The 15840-nt window shown below is 40.8% G+C and overlaps 2 protein-coding genes across 2 annotated transcripts in view; one reads left to right on the forward strand and one right to left on the reverse strand.

The window, feature by feature from the left end:
- Nucleotides 1-295: 295 nt before the first annotated feature.
- LOC101855381 (cytochrome b-c1 complex subunit 6, mitochondrial) lies at nt 296-8879 on the forward strand. Its single transcript, XM_005109961.3, has 6 exons — nt 296-358; nt 2712-2774; nt 3701-3739; nt 4904-4939; nt 6997-7158; nt 8156-8879. Exons 1-6 carry the CDS (start codon nt 311-313, stop codon nt 8186-8188), a joined length of 381 nt encoding a protein of 126 aa, XP_005110018.1. The 5' UTR covers nt 296-310; the 3' UTR covers nt 8189-8879.
- Nucleotides 8880-14193: 5314 nt separating this feature from the next.
- Nucleotides 14194-15840, reverse strand: part of LOC101855602 (actin-like) — a gene marked incomplete in the record, with an annotated part of 14373 nt that continues 12726 nt past the window's right edge. The window contains 1 exon segment of the mRNA XM_005109962.3: nt 14194-15013. Coding sequence (XP_005110019.2) covers nt 14395-15013 — 619 coding nt within the window.

Raw genomic sequence — 15840 nt, forward strand, 5'->3', positions numbered from 1 at the left:
GAGTAATCTTTCCTAGCTGGCCATATTTCTGGTATGCCAAGTTGTCTTCTGATAAATGACTGTTTGCATAAACACGAAGCAAAAGTAACATTTTATCTGAACCAAAAAGTGTTATTCCCTTTCCAATATACATCTTTATCATAACATCTGTTTCAATTTTACTCATTTTTTTCTAATATTCCACCTGTCCTCGGTGGTAGCTTTCTTTTGAACTTGTTAATTTTTTTAAAAACTGTCAGAGCTTCGTACGTGAGATATCGAACGAGCTTCCCTCTTTACCTGGCCTTTCTGTTACTTGCGAAAATCCAAGATGGTTCTCGGTACTCAAGTCGTTGCGGCCTCAGACCCAAAAGAGGAGGTAACGTTTGTTTATGAATCTGTTTTATTGTTATGGGTATTTCAAATTGTTCTAATGTTATGATGCGTGCATTTCTTTTGAAATTGTATTACCCCATTGATGTTTTTTTATCCGGTTCCATAACAATCTGATTGAGTATCATTTGACCTTGCCACTGTTTCTACACTGTGTCGCTGTCGACTGTCGTCACTTGCCTGACTAGATACTAGATATCTAGATCTAGATCTAGATCTAGGAATAGGTAGGGTAGGCCAACTGTACTGTGCTGTGTCTGTCCAGTTTATTGCCTCAAATTTGGTGTTGATACTATTTCTGCCTAGTAGATTCTCTAGGACCAGATTTTTTTTCATTATTTTTGGTTTGGGTAGGGTTGAGGAATCCCCCCGGTGTTGATATTAATTACCCACCTCTATTCTCACCCGGGGTGAGAATAGTGCAGGCGAGTCTTTTGGCTATTCTTACGTCTTACCTGGTGCGCGTTCACCGTTATAGGCTAGCCTAGATCTAGGCCAACCAATTTTGCGCTCACCCTAAACCACAGAATTCTACACTGTGATAACAGAAAAATTGGAGAATTCTGTGCCGTGAACAAACGTTCCATTACAACTGTAGCCTACTAAAAGCGTACAATTTTGTCTGTGGGCAGTGGAGAGAGAGAGAAAGAGAGAGAGGAGTAGCGCAAGAACTTCCGGGCAAAACAAAATGGCGACCCGCGTAGTTCGGCTCGATTCGAAAAGTTAAATAGCGGTAGCATCTTTGTACACAACCAAATTAATTTACTTTTGTGTTTTAACATCATTTTTTAACTTTGTTTTGGTCAATTTGATCGTCCACACCGATAGACAGTATTCAGAAAGAGTCAGAGAGAGAGAAGAGGGGAGGAATAGATCTTGCGAGAACTTCCGGGCAAAACAAAATGGCGACCCCCGTTGCTCGGCTCGATTCGAAAAGTGAAATAGCCATAGCATCTTTGTAGTCTATAAAATTTGCTTACTTTTGTGCTATAACGTAATCTTTTCTTTGCCTTTATCCATTTGATCATCCACATCGATAGAAAGTATTCCGAAATTAGGAAAAACAGGTCTTGTTTCAAACCGGGTGAGAATAGCCTACGGTGGCAAGTCTTACCCAGGGTGAGAGGTCGATCGTATTTCTATTCTCACCCCGGATGAGAATAGCCACTTCCTTGATATTATTAGCTCTAACTCATCAATGGATAGATTTAGTATTAGACTCTAGAGTCTAGATCTATCTAGATTCTACATGAAGCTACAGCGAGCACCTAACACTAACACATCTCTGTTTTTGGCACAAATATAGATCGTATTTCTGCCATCTATTTTTGTTGTCTTTCGGGGCTTCCACCAAGACTCTTGGGTTTCCCTCGCCCGTAACTATTGACTAGATCTCGCCGTCAATGGTTTTTGTATGTTAATTTGTGTCATCTTTCATACATTCTCAGCAATTCTCGTTCCATAAATTTACCTTCTCCTGAAAGTTGTACACACACACACACACACACACATGCATGCACACTCACACGCACACACACACACGCACGCGCACACACACACATACACACACACACACACACACACACTATACTCCAAAGGAGGGGGTGAGGGACTTTCTCCCTTTTTCAAAATTAGCAGAAACACAGTACATGCTTTATTTTCTGACTTTCATTCACAACCCTGTGGAAATACAGTGAATCTCACAGGTACACACCATTTTGTTTTGCTCCACTGTGCCTCTTTCAGAAGTGCTGCTGTTGCTCGTTACAAACGTTTACATTGCAGAATTTAGATGCAGTATAGTACCCTTGCATAGCTGAGTTCACTGTTCCTACAAAGCTTATTGTGTTAAAATCTGTATAGTTTGTACTGACGTATAAAATGTTACATGTCAATCATTCATCAATGCCCACTTTTTGGGGTCAATCACCGAGGGAAAGGTAGGTGTAATGTGGTCTTATTAATTTTATGACTTGTTTACAGTGCTCTCGCATGTATTGAATGTTACACAGAGTTTTTGTACTTACTACAGTTCCTGCTGACCAATTCTTCAGCTTGGTTCACCATTTACATTTATACATTTTATGACTTTTTTTTTTACATCTTTAGCCACTTTAGGTCCTCAGCAAGTCTCAAGAGACGTATGATGTGGTTGAGCAACAAAGTAGAACTGGCCGAAGACCGGATGGAGGAAGTCATAAGTTTATTGAGTCTTGCATTTTTTGTAGTGCTAATGACTGTGGTTAATCCCCCTTTCACATTTGTTATAATTTCATGGAAACCATGTGTGTGTGCTTACTCATTTTGCTGGTCTCTAAAACTTTCTCTATTGTTTTCAGGAGGATGATGAGCCATTTTGCGCTTGCATTTGTTTTTGTGAAGAAGAGGATGAAGACGGAGAAGTAGAGGCGTTCTATTTGAATTTTGTTTTTTTATTGGTGTTTTCTTTTATCCCATTAGTTTATGTGTGTGTTTGAGTGACTTGATGTTCTTGCGTTGTCACTGACCATAGACAAGTTCCGTTTTCTTCCAAGAGATTGTGGGGGGCTGTTCGGTTCTCATAAGAAAGGTTAAGAAAGGGATTATTCCAGCTTTTATACTTATAGCATACAAGGTGAAAGCACGATCTGCCTTAAAGTACACTAGAATTGCGAGACTGAATTGTAACATACACCCATAGCTAGTTAGGTGTTCCCCATCCAGAAAAGAAGATAAGTCTTACGTGCAGATTTAGATTGATGGGAAATGGTTGTTTACTTTGTTTAGATGTGTAGGTACTTGGTCTATTTGTCAATGACTGTCGGGAATTTGTGTGTGATAGATAACAGAACAGATCCTTTGATAAGTCGTGTATACTATCTTTTAATTTTGACTTCATTGTGGGTAAGTGTAAACCTAAGGCATTTTGGAACTTTTCTTGTGTTAACCACGAATTCACAATATGATTTATAATGGTTTGATTTCTTTGTAGCTGTATGATGAAATATTAAATTATTTGGGGGCAACGGGTTTGTTAAACGGTTGGTTGGCTTTCCCTTGTCTTTAGTCATGCTATATTATGATAACTTTTATGTCTTTTGTCATTCCACTAGAGTCCAAAAGTTTACTTGGTCATTCTAAAAACAGAATATTTTTAGAAATGTGAAAAGCCATACTCTGGTAGGGGGGGGGGGGGGGGGGGGGGGCTGTCATTCTTGAGGGGATTATTTGTTTCTATGAGTCATTCCTTGTGTTATAGCCATGGCATATCTTGTGTGTGTTTAAGTTGATGTTTCTGTGTGTACCAATGAGTTATGATCAAATATTGAGTCGTTTTCTTCATCTACAGGGAGATGCTGACTGCACCTGCTTTTGCTTCTGTGAAGATGTAATAAGTTTACTGTGCTTATTTTTTTCTTCATGTGACCCTGTTGAGAATTTTATGAACATAATTGTGATAGTTTTAATTTGTTTACTTTGGTAGTTACAGTGAATGTTTACATCCTGTTTGAGCAGAATTTGCTGCTGGCTTTTAAAAAACTCAACACACAGTCACATTGTAGAGTTTACCCATCAGCTTCAAGCTTGTGCAGTCTTTTCTGTTTTCACCAGCACACAAAACAATGAGTACGAAGTTGTCGCTTACTTTTTCTTTTTGTGTACTTTAATGCTCAAATTTCCAGCTGGTGTCCGGGGACTCAATCTCGTGGTTTAAGTAGTGTCCATCTGTTGAGGTGATGGTGATACAGCTTCTTACTGGTTATTTTGTCTCTGTGGTTTCTCTCTGTTTATTGGTAGTTGATGACTTTGTGCTTATTCTCAAGTTCACCGTTGTGTTTCTGTTTTCCTCAAACACTCAAACTGTATTCTCTGCTGACATGCGCATTCACCTGATTAGAGGAGTCAATTTTACTCTAATATATGCCGGGTACACAGAAATAAAAATACACCAGAGGTTTTTGAGACAGTTCAACAAACATACAGTCTAGCACATATGTATGTAGCAAGATCGGCGGGACATTGAAATCTTTTCATTATGTACAAGTTTCACTATGTACATGTTTTACTTACAAAAAAAACATAACATAAAAGAAGAAATTCGAGACTTGAAAATCTGTTTGCTATGTGCATGCTAGACTGTATGTAGAAGTAGCGCCTGTTGTATGAAGTCAATAAATACGTGTTTGAATCTATGATGTTGTTGCTGGCTGGGGAAGTGTTTTCACGTGTCTCCATACTCTGTGACTCAGTTGTTGGAACAAACTTTTCTTTACTACTGTAGGCAGGGGTTCCAGTCTTTGTGGGGCAATAAAACTATGTCCCTGCCTTCTAACAAGTTCTTGCAGAAATTTCCCTTTGTCTTAGAGGCCCTACAGATGATTTCAGGTGTTGCATCTGTAATTTCTGAGTTAAGTACTGGTGCCTGATGATACGACTTTATTATCAATCTAAAGTGGAACACATAATGTGATGCATACAACTTGTTAGATTTCACCATAAACCTACTGTGAGTGAGGCAAGCAACAAACAGTTTTTATTTTTCTCGTTTCAGGATCCTGAGGAGGAGGAAGAAGAAGAGGAGTTGATTGTAAGTATTTAAAAATGGTTGTAAGTATTTAGAAATGACCCAACAACTAGTAGGTAGCGTAAACACGGCCTCGCGGGCACTCGCGGCCTTCCGACCGCGTGGTATCGGTAAAATCGGGTTAATTCCGATCGCTGTTTCTTTGCTCTTTCGCTATAAAACACCAAATGCCGTACACCTTGTAAAAGTTCAGCTTTTCCTCGTTACAATGGTGTAAGTTGTTTATATGTCCGATTATTAGGAGCTGGAGAATCGCCGACGAAAGCGAAGCCCCTCGCGGTCAGAATGCGAGGTCGGCCGGTTGAAAAATTGACACGCCTGCATTCAAATGCTTCGCGGAACGAGGGATGATTAAATACCGTCTTTTCATTGGCGGAGAACTGTAGAGCTTTAAACGGGCTTTCCCGTGATTATAAGTTAAGCTTTTGGCGTCTTTATAGAAAGCTTTTAAAAATACCGTCAAAATGTTTAAAGATCACTTTTTACACAAAATATGTGAAATACCGGCTTATAAAAAATATTAATTAAAAGATCAGTTCATTTTCTATTAGAATAAAGTAATTAAATTGGAATTATTTTTCATCAATCCTTCCGCGAGACTCAGAAAACATGTGACCGCGCACGCGGGGTACACTACAGTATAGAGCCGACTCGCTCGCCGCGGGGGCCGGTGCAACGCCGGCCGGGTCAACGCTCTGTGTTTTTGTCGAAATAACGATAGATATCGTGTTTTAGGTGATAAAATACAGATTTGTAAAGATCTCACAGTCTTGAAAAAAATTATGCTCCATATATTTGTTATAGTGATTGTATTCTGTTAATGTGGAGATGTTTAGTGCACTTGTTACTTTTTTATTGTCTGTCAAACATGGGGTTGCAGCCAGTGACTGACTTTAACAAATTTGATCAAATTTTAAACAACTACAATTTTCTTTAAAATTGACGGAGAGGTTAAAGAATGGTACCAAAATGCTCAGTGGATATAGGCCTTTCAAATGGAACAGATAAATTTGGCATACAGCTAGTTTGAAAATTTAGTTTCTGGTACCTACAACTAGTGAGAATTTGTTTGGAATTTTTTTGTCTGAGAGCACCACTAGCTCTCTGTAGAGAAAAGTGAAAGAATAGTAAAGTTCCTCTGGCTTATTCATTTTGAAATTAAATATTTATGAACAAAAGTGTAGTCTTGCTGTTTTGTTGGTGGTTGGAGGGCTCCACTGGTAGGTCCTACTTCTTTACTTTCCCTCTGCTGTTTCTGTCTATCTGATCTGTCTTGCTTCTCCTGCACTGTATGACTGTTGTAGTGTCGTTGTGCTTCTGTTTACTCAAAAGCTCCGGATTTTTGTTGTTTACTTTCATGATGATGGCTGTTATGGTTCAGCTCTTGGTTGTTACACTCAGGTGTTGTGAGTTTGATTTTCCTGTGAGGAAGTTCTTTCATCGAGTTACTCCGTCTGTTTGTTGAAGTGTGTCCCACTCAGTCTGGGTTGGCAGAGTGGGGGCGGCCTGCCTTCTAAATGATCAAATTTGTTTCGTCGAAATCATAAGATATTCACAGCAGTATAAACCGTTTGGGAAACTTCAAAATGGAAAGCTGAGTTAAATATGGAGTCCACTGAAACCGAAATCTGCATGACCGCCGGGTTTTCTGTTAAGAAGAGAGGTTTGTCAAATAAAGGACAAAATTCGGTAACTTTTATTTTCTTTCTGTTGGCAGCTTTTTTAGAATTAATTCTGTTTGGTTTAAGTTTCAGCAATCTTCGCTCTATTTGTGAGTAGTTGATGGGTGCACAATACAAGTTATTGAGACACTGTCTCCTGTGTGAGATAAATATCATGTTGATTGTCCATCCAGTGACTGTTTGTGTGTATGTGTCCCATATTCATATTATATGTAAGTGTGTGTGTGTGTAAATGTATGGAATGAGAGAGAGAGTGTGTGTGAGTTTGTACGTGCTTGTGTGTGTAACTCTTTACTGGGATCAATAAAATCTTGTCATATCTTATCTTAGCACCAGCTCACTTCCATTGTCCTCTATGTGTTGTTTGTGTTTGCACAGGACCCCCAGGACACCCTGAAGGAAAGCTGCTCGGAGAAGAGGGAGTGCGTGACCTTGAAGGAGAAGCTGGACGAATGTAACGCCCGCGTGGAGGGTCGTTCCAAGACTTCGGAGACATGCACAGAGGAAATCATTGACTTCATGCATTGTGTAGACCATTGTGTGAGTACGCTGCTTCTGAGCTTTGTGGCTCAACCACACACGCACACGCATGCTATGAATAACCCCAGTCAGAATTGCTTAAAACCTTGTTTCCCATGGCGGAATGTGACTTATCGTAAGATACATGATCATACAGTTTTAATTTGTCTGTTTGCAGCACACATTGTTTATTTGCTAATTTGGGTTCGTTATGTAATATTCGTCTACTGGGGTTCCGGAGACTCTGAATCATTCCCCCAAACTCAAGTGTGGGGGGGAGTTCCTGAGGAAAATTTGTGATTTTGGTCTCGGGGGGTTTGGCGGGTCTCGTAACGTACCTGGTACGTGTTTGTCTTTTGTTTTTTTGTTTTTAAATAGAAAAACATGTGAAAATAGATAAAACGATGCTGCACAAGTCACTGTGGAACTGAGCTCGGGTCTCTGCCTGTAACAGTGAAAGCGAAGTACGTAACGGCTGCACCACGGGTGCTGGTGACCTTGACTAGACGCTTTGAAAGACTAGAAGTAAACCAAAGGTCAGACAGTGTTTCGAGTAGAAAGCTGCGTGTTATGTGCAAGGGTCTCAATAATCCGCTTTTTAGCGGATTTCCACTACTGTCATTTCTTCCGCTAAACTGTTGAGAAACAGTCGATGGCAAAGAGAGTTGCTTGGAGGGGCCAGTAATGCACCACCACTTGCTGTAACATATTATAAAGATTGTAAATATTTGGTTAGTGACTCTTTTACTTGAGATTATCTTCCAAACCCTCAAATTTTTATGAAATAACCTTGCTTTTTTATAAATGTGACGGGTTAAACAGTATAATAATAATGGGTTTCTCAGGAAAATGGTCTTCAGTCGCAATCACGCGGAAAGTTCCTCCTTTATTAAAATTCTGAGTTGAGACCCATGTATTTTGTATGTGTGAGGATATGTTGTCTGTCTGTCTGTGTGAGTCAGCGACAAGGAGAGTTGATGGTTTTGTCTGACTTGACTGTGTTGTTTCCCTCCCACAGGTAGCCAAGTCTCTATTCACCAAGTTGAAGTAGGCAGTGTACAAGATTAGGGCAAGAATGTTTGGGATTGGGGGGGGGAGTGGGGGGTCTAATTGTGTGACTCCCTGACAGATTGTTGAGTTCCTGGCTTGGAAGGACTGTGATGCGACAGAGGAAACTGATGACGGCAACGATGATGATGATCTTCTAAGTAAGCAGATGAAGTAGAGACATTGATATGTTTCCGTTTCTGTTGTTTGTACTCACACTTGTTGGCTCTTGTCTACTGAGGGCTGGGGACTGTGAGGGTGAGCAACGTGGTGGGGCGGGGAGGTTGTTGCCCGCCTGTCTGTATTCTAAAGTTTTACCAGAGGTGATTTTAGTCAAGTGGAATTGAAAGAAGTGGTTTTGGAGATGGGTCATGAGGGAGGATTTAGTCGGAGCTGTGTGGGCCGTGACTCTACAGTGTGCTGTCTTGACATGACGTCAGGTCAGCACAGACCGTTGAACAACTCGGGATGTTTGTCTTTGTGTTTGGCTGCTTGTTCCGTTTGTCTCGACAGTTTCTCTGGTTTGGGACAAATTGTTTATTGTCCATGAGGCCAAATCCTCACACGAGTTGTTGAAGGTGAAGGCTACTGACCAGACGGCCGGTGTGTTTGATCATTTTGTGTGTGCTGGGTATTTGTAGGCCTCCAGAGTAGTTCTGGTATTTATCACATTGATTAAAATGTCTTTTACTTAGCACCTGACTTTTGTGGTTTGTTTGTGTTGTGATGTTTTTTGTTGTTGTTGTTGTTTTTTTTTGGGGTGGGGGGGGAGTGTTGCACACATAGATGCCCAAGATGGCTGTCCTACATTTTAGGAATAATGAATGTTGTAATTTTGTTATCAAAATCAGTACTTGGATTTTCCATGGGCTAATCTCTTTCCGCCCCTCTCTTTTAATGTACCTAAGTGTTTTTATGGCCCCCAAAAAGACACAAGTTAGATATTTTAGGAAGCATTTAACGGTCACTAATGACAGTTAGGAGACTGCTGAGAATATCTTGGAAGGAAAAGAAATCAAATGAGTTAGTAGGCCTACTTGATTAGGTCCATGTGGGACCCTCACTGTTAAAAACATTTAGGAAAAGACAAATGCAATTTTTGAGACACCTGAATAGACATAACGGTCTTGAACATCTAGCTCTCAGTGGCAATATTGAAGGCAAACGAAACAGGGGTATGCCCAGAGCAACCTACTTTGAAAACCAAAACAGATGAGTGACAGTACTGACAGGGAAAGATCGGGGTAACATGGCTTTTTTAAGAGCATCCGAATCCGAGCAAAGGGATGAATGGAGAACCATGATCGCCAATGTCTACCGCAGATCTTGCCCGGATGTACAATATCCCAACAGAAAGACCAAAATACTCAATGAACATGCTCCCCACTTGAAGGTTGAACTCGGGGTCTCCTGTGAGCGACATTGAAACACCTAACCACTACACGACTGGTGCCAGTGTCTATCCCCTTGACAAAACATCCGCTCACTTTATCTTCTCACTTTCAGTCTATCTCTGTCCTCTCACTCAATCTCTTTCCTCTCACTCTCACTCTCACTCTATCCTCTTGGGTGGTTGGCGGGTGCTCTGGTGTGGTTTGCTCCTTCTTTCCTATCAAAATCAAACATCTATTGTCCTTATCTCCCCTTCTTTTTATGTTTGTTACTCTCTTGTAACACCTCTAATCTTCTGGCGCTCATTTATGACCTTATGCAGTTGCGAGTGCCATAAAACCTCTACTGAAACTAAACTAACTCTATCCTCTCACTCTCACGCTATCCTCTTCCTCTCACTCTATCCTCTCAATCTCAGTCTATCTCTATCCTCTCACTCTCTCCCACTCTCACTCTTACTTTCACTCTTTCTCTATCCTCTCACTCTCACTTTTATCCTCTTACTCTATCCTCTCTCTCTCTCTCTCTCTCACACACTCTATCTCTATCCTCTCTCTCTCACTCTATCTCTATCCTCTCACTCTCTCACTCTTATTCTCACTCTATCCTCTCTCTCTCTCACCCTCACTCTATCCTTCCGCTCTCACTCCCCGTCTCCCTCTACATCTATTCGGTGTTGCAAGTGCTATAAAACTCTTACTACAACTAAGTAAACTTGAAATACTATATATATATATGGAAAATAGAACTGATCATATATCACAATACTATGAAGTTTTATGTATTAGTAATGTAGAAGTCTCTGTGACTGTGAACAACCTCTCACAGTTTACCAGAGAGAGTGTTTGTATTCGAAAAGATATCATTATACTTCATCTTCATTTTATTTTACAACTTATGAAATAACAAAATATTGAACTTAAACAATAGTGAGGCAGCGTGGTGGAATCAGGCTCTCGTCAAAATAATCAGTGAAGAAACTTGCATTTTTTCCGCAGGTTTGTGAATTTTTATCAAATTTTTGTTTTTTGGCTCAACGCCTTTCATGCCCATTAAAGAACTCGTTCCTGTGTGGAATTTTACTGAAAAGCCTTGATTAAAGGCACAAAAATGAAAATTTCCAGTTACCACGGACTCTTAAACTAAGGAAATAACTAATCTTTGGCGGCCATTTTCTCACTAATTTTACCTCTGAAAACAGGTGACCCCCACCTCCTCCTTTTGCAAATATATCTCGACTTGTATTCAAGATAAATGGATATTTTTATCCTCCAAATAAAGACAAGTGAACAAGCTTTAGATAATATCAATAACTCAACATGCCCCAAAATTGACGAGAGCCTGATTCCACCACGTTGTCTCACAATTAATTAAGTCAGTAATAAATAGTAAACTTTTTTATGTGATAAGACATACTGTGGAGTAAAATATTTCAAACTAATAATTAATAATACATTAATACTGAATGTTTCATAGAAATTTCAGACATTAAATTTTAAAAAATGTTGCATGTAAATCTACTGCATAAAAAAAAGTAAAAAGTGGATCTTCTAGAGTTGTTACCTATTTCAGGCAACTTAAAAATACAACAGTTAAACACTCTCTGGGTTGAAAGAAACACAAGAAACAAAGATGAAATAATTACACGAAAATATGTACATGTAATAATAGTATTAATAGTAGCCTACCAAAACTGTCTCCACATACATCATGTACATGGTATAGTATGTACAAATATGTATAACATTTGAGAGGAATGTCCCCAGAAAAGAAAGAAACATTGGGTTTTATTATTTGAAAGACTAAGAACAGTTGTCAAATTTGTGCATTCAAGATTCATTCATCTGCTTTGACTAATAGTAATAGTAATAGTAATACATTATTAAAATGAAAAACTTTGTCTATGTATCCAGTAACAGTTGACAATGCTATTTATATATTATTTTAAAGAAAACAACAAGTGATAAAATATAGCGGAATGTAAGGGACTTAACAACACAAAACATTGTTGATATTAAAGATAATTCACGCCTCTGCAGGTGGTGGTGTGGGAGGGAGGGGGGGAGCAGGTATAGTTTTACTATGAAGGAGCAAAGAATAGCAGCTGCCGTAACAGGTGCATAGGTCTGGTCTCCAAAAAGAGCCGCCTGGTGGAGGGTCAACTACCTGACCCTGCAGTAAAAACTATAAATTATAAACTTTCAAAAACACAAGCAAACACGTCTGATTTTTTTCATCTTGGGAGACAGAGAAGCTTCTGCGCAAGCCGGACAGATGAAGGACAGTGGACAAAGCCGATTAAGGGGCTCTCCTGACCCACACCTTCTTCACGGAACAAGTCTCCCCAGAATATCGTCATAGAATATCCTTTACTTTAGTCTTTGTGAGAGTTTTGCGACACACAAAAGGTCATATAAGTGCCGAAGATTAGGGGTGTTACAAGACAGTAACGAACACAAAAAAGAAGGAGTTGAGGGGAGATAAGGATGATAGATGGTGGACACGAAAGAAGGAGCAAACCACATCAGAACACCCTCGTGGAATGTCTGCAGCATGTATGAAGCAGGACAGAGTGCTCAAGTGTGACAAGAGATGAAGAGATACAGACATGCAAGTGTGACAAGAGATGAAGAGATACAGACATACAAGTGGGACAAGAGATGAACAGATACAGACATACAAACAAGCGTGACAAGAGATGAACAGATACAGACATACAAGCGTGACAAGAGATGAACAGATACAGACATACAAGTGTGACAAGATATGAAGAGATACAGACAGCACATACAATGGAACCCGGAGATGAGTCACAGAGAATGTTGTACATGTACAGAAAAGTGGGAAGACATGGAATAATATCAAGAGACTAGCCCTGGATAGGGAAAGGGGGAGAGTTTTTTGGTGACCTATACATACATACAAGTAAGTAGATGTACCCTGGTGCAGGCTGAGAAAGTGTTTGTTGGTGGCCTATGTACCCTGGGACAGGGTGAGAAAAGCATTTATGGTCAAAACAATTCAACAGTAATATTTTACCTTTGTGAGTACAAGGTAGGCCTACTGTAACAGTAGTAGATCTATAACACAGAATGAGTATCTCTTCCATTTTTGTAACACTGACATTTTTACAGCAAGCGGAACACACCATGTACTATATATAGGCTGCTTAAGTAAAGCACCGAAAGTTTTAGGTGGGCTGTGAAGCCACATGGCACATAATCAAAACGTACTATTATAGTTGTTCTACATCTCGTAACTTTGTTTCAAAAGTTGATCCGTGTCATTGTATGGCTCGGCCACCACTTACAACACCGTAACGACATTTGAGCCCCTCGACGCTTAACGGCAACAGAGGGTGAAAAAGAAAAAGTAAACATTTGACAGGTAGGACCTACGAGTTTAACAGCCATCTCTGATTCAGAGAAGCCTTAGAAAATGCCCCAAAGATCCCAGTTCTAAAACACTTCATTTGGGGATTCGAACCAGGGTCAGCCATGTCATATTATTATGCATGTGCACATTTGACCCACGTCTCATGGGTCTCAATAGTCCGCTATTTAGCGGATTTCCTCCCCTAAACTCCGCTACCGCGACAGCGGGCCAATCAGAAAGAGAGTTGTTGGGAGCTGGGTGAATGCCTGGCCCCGGGAATTTAAAAAAAAATCGCCGAGATCCGGGGAAAATACATAAAAAGATCTCGAATATTTGAAAACCAAATCCAACAACCTCTTTAAGTTCATTTCTGCCGGTCGCGATTGTGACATTAATTCGGCTCTGAGAGTACGTTTCACGCGAACTGGCGGCTTAGGCGGAAAGCGGAATTGTGTCACCAAGGCTCGACTGGAAAATCAAGATCTACTTTCGCTTTCGTTACCACCCAGAAGTTTGTCAGTAATTGTCTGATGACGCAACATTTATTGTAACATGCCGGTTCGGCTTTACAAACGTGGTGTTGCCATGAAAATAAATCAATATTTGTCACTGTGCTGTCACTTGTGGGGGTAACACACACACACACACACACACACACACACACACACACACACACACACACACACACACACACACACACACACACAAAGAAAGTTATACAAGCGTCTTGTCGGGCTCGCCATTGTGACCGGTCAATGAACCTGCGCGCGTTCTGAGCGCTTCGAAGTACAGGACTCAAGAATGGGGGGGGGGGGGGGGAGATTACTGATTTGTTTAAAAGACGCACTCGGGGATAGGGGGAGGGCTGGACGCAACACCAGAGGACAACAAAACTGAAACTGAAAGCTAATGTTTAATGTTTAGAATTTTGATTACTACCTGACCTCTGCAAAGTAAGGTGTGCGTTGGTGCAGACCTTGTGTGAAATCGGGAACCGTCACAACTTGTAACCGTGTTATGGAACTTAGGGGCCTAAGTTTTCGCGTTTCATTGGATTGGTGACATATATGTATAAATATGATATGAATCATGACAGTCGATATTCTGGTTCTAGGCTCAAAACAATATTCCTTTTTAAATAGTTTATATATACAGGCAATTATGATGAAGGGAAAATATAAATAAGTCGCTCAAGACCCCAGGCGCCACCATTTTCTGTACGTAATCAAGATTGTAAATATTTGGTACGTGACTCTTACTTGAAATTATCTCCCAAACCCTCAAATTGGTGTGAAATAACCTTGCTTTGATAAATTGATAGTTTTCATTTCTGCATTCTAGGATTCAACAGTATAATAATAATGGGTGTTTCGCGAAAAAGGGCTTCTGTGGCGATCACCCGGAAAGTTCCTCCTTTTTAGAATTCTGAGTTGAGACCCATGATCATATAAAATGTCTAACGACAGCGCTGGGCCCATACTCCTCGTAAAACTCTCGGGTCAGGTAACGATGAACAAACTCCTCACTGGCAGCCAGACGTGAGCCGCCCCGGAACGCAGTGTGAGGATCCTGTATATGCGTGACCTTGACCTTGTAGTCCCCGGCCTTGACCTCCGCCAGTTTGTCCATCTCGGCCTGGAACCTGTCGCCCAGACCAGGGAAGAGGGAGGCGGCGCCGCACAGCAGGACGTTGGCGGACATGACAGGTTGAAGGTCAGGGTCACATCTCCGGATGGCGCTGTGGACAATCTCGTGCAGCCCCGGCATCTCTTCCCCGCGCAGGGGCGGCTGGAAGATGCTCTCGGGACACAGGAACCTCTCCCGGCCCACAGAGAAGATTGAGCCGTCGGGCAGAGGATACTCCTCCGTCTCCTCGGTGCTGCTACAACCTGGCTGGTCTGAGTTCGAGTCTTTTTCCTGTAAGGGTTCCGGCGCCACACGGCACAGTCGCTCCTTGACGTCCTCTGCCAGTCGGAGCTGCTCGGTGGGTGAGCCGGTGATCACGTGACCCGCGTCTGTGAGCAGTCGGAGCATGTACCACGACAGTTCCTGGCCGCTCAACTGGGGAAATACCGATACTGATGAGTTACAGACAGTGGCTGTGTGTGGTGCGTGCGAGCGTGAATATGTGTGGGCACGCGTTTGTAATACTATGTGCCTTTAAAATTGATTTGTAAATCCATAATATTTATAATGTTAAGCGCATAGAGTATTGCATAAGTGAATATGTTAAGTGAGTAGTGAGTTTAGACTCAAGTAATGTCAAGCAAGTGTCGGTGACACGGGGATCACATGATTGGGGGGGGGGGGGGCACTGGGGTGTGTCCTTGATGAGCAAGACACGACAACCCTAACTCAAAATACAGGGCGCTGCACAGTGGCGACCGACAATGGCGTGGTTGTAAACTGTTCTGTATTTGTGCAATTAATATTGTGTATTTACGTATGTATTTTGTGCATGCATTATGTACGTATGTATAATATTATTATGTATTTATGTATGTGCGTATTTATTATATTATTATACATGTTATGTATGTTTGCCATTGTAAACCAAAGTGCTCTTCTGGGACAAATAAAAGTGTAATTTATTTATTTTATTACGTTTTATTATTTTAGATAGATCCTATTCTACACTACTAGTAACAATGTTGTATAATGTGAGGCTGTCTTTAGTTCTAATAGCAAGAAAATAACAGGACAAAGTCAAGCAGATGAACACAACTGTGTGGTTTGTGAGAAAAAAGGGAGAGTCAAAGATTATAATATATAACACTGGTCCTATCCCTTTTTATATGTACAAATGTATATATAGACACACACACACACACACAAACACACACACACACACACACACACACACACACACACACACACACACACACAAAC

This window comes from Aplysia californica, unplaced genomic scaffold (genome assembly GCF_000002075.1).
Source record: "Aplysia californica isolate F4 #8 unplaced genomic scaffold, AplCal3.0 scaffold00835, whole genome shotgun sequence".
Classification (NCBI taxonomy): Eukaryota; Metazoa; Mollusca; class Gastropoda; order Aplysiida; family Aplysiidae; genus Aplysia; species Aplysia californica.

What these genes read in the sequence shown, in the direction of transcription:
- LOC101855381 (XM_005109961.3), top strand. Translation starts at nt 311, where the DNA reads ATGGTTCTCGGTACTCAAGTCGTTGCGGCCTCAGACCCAAAAGAGGAG. An exon ending in CCTCAGACCCAAAAGAGGAG is followed by an intron (nt 359 to 2,711) that starts GTAACGTTTGTT and finishes TATTGTTTTCAG; the next exon opens with GAGGATGATGAGCCATTTTG. An exon ending in GCTTTTGCTTCTGTGAAGAT is followed by an intron (nt 3,740 to 4,903) that starts GTAATAAGTTTA and finishes TTCTCGTTTCAG; the next exon opens with GATCCTGAGGAGGAGGAAGA.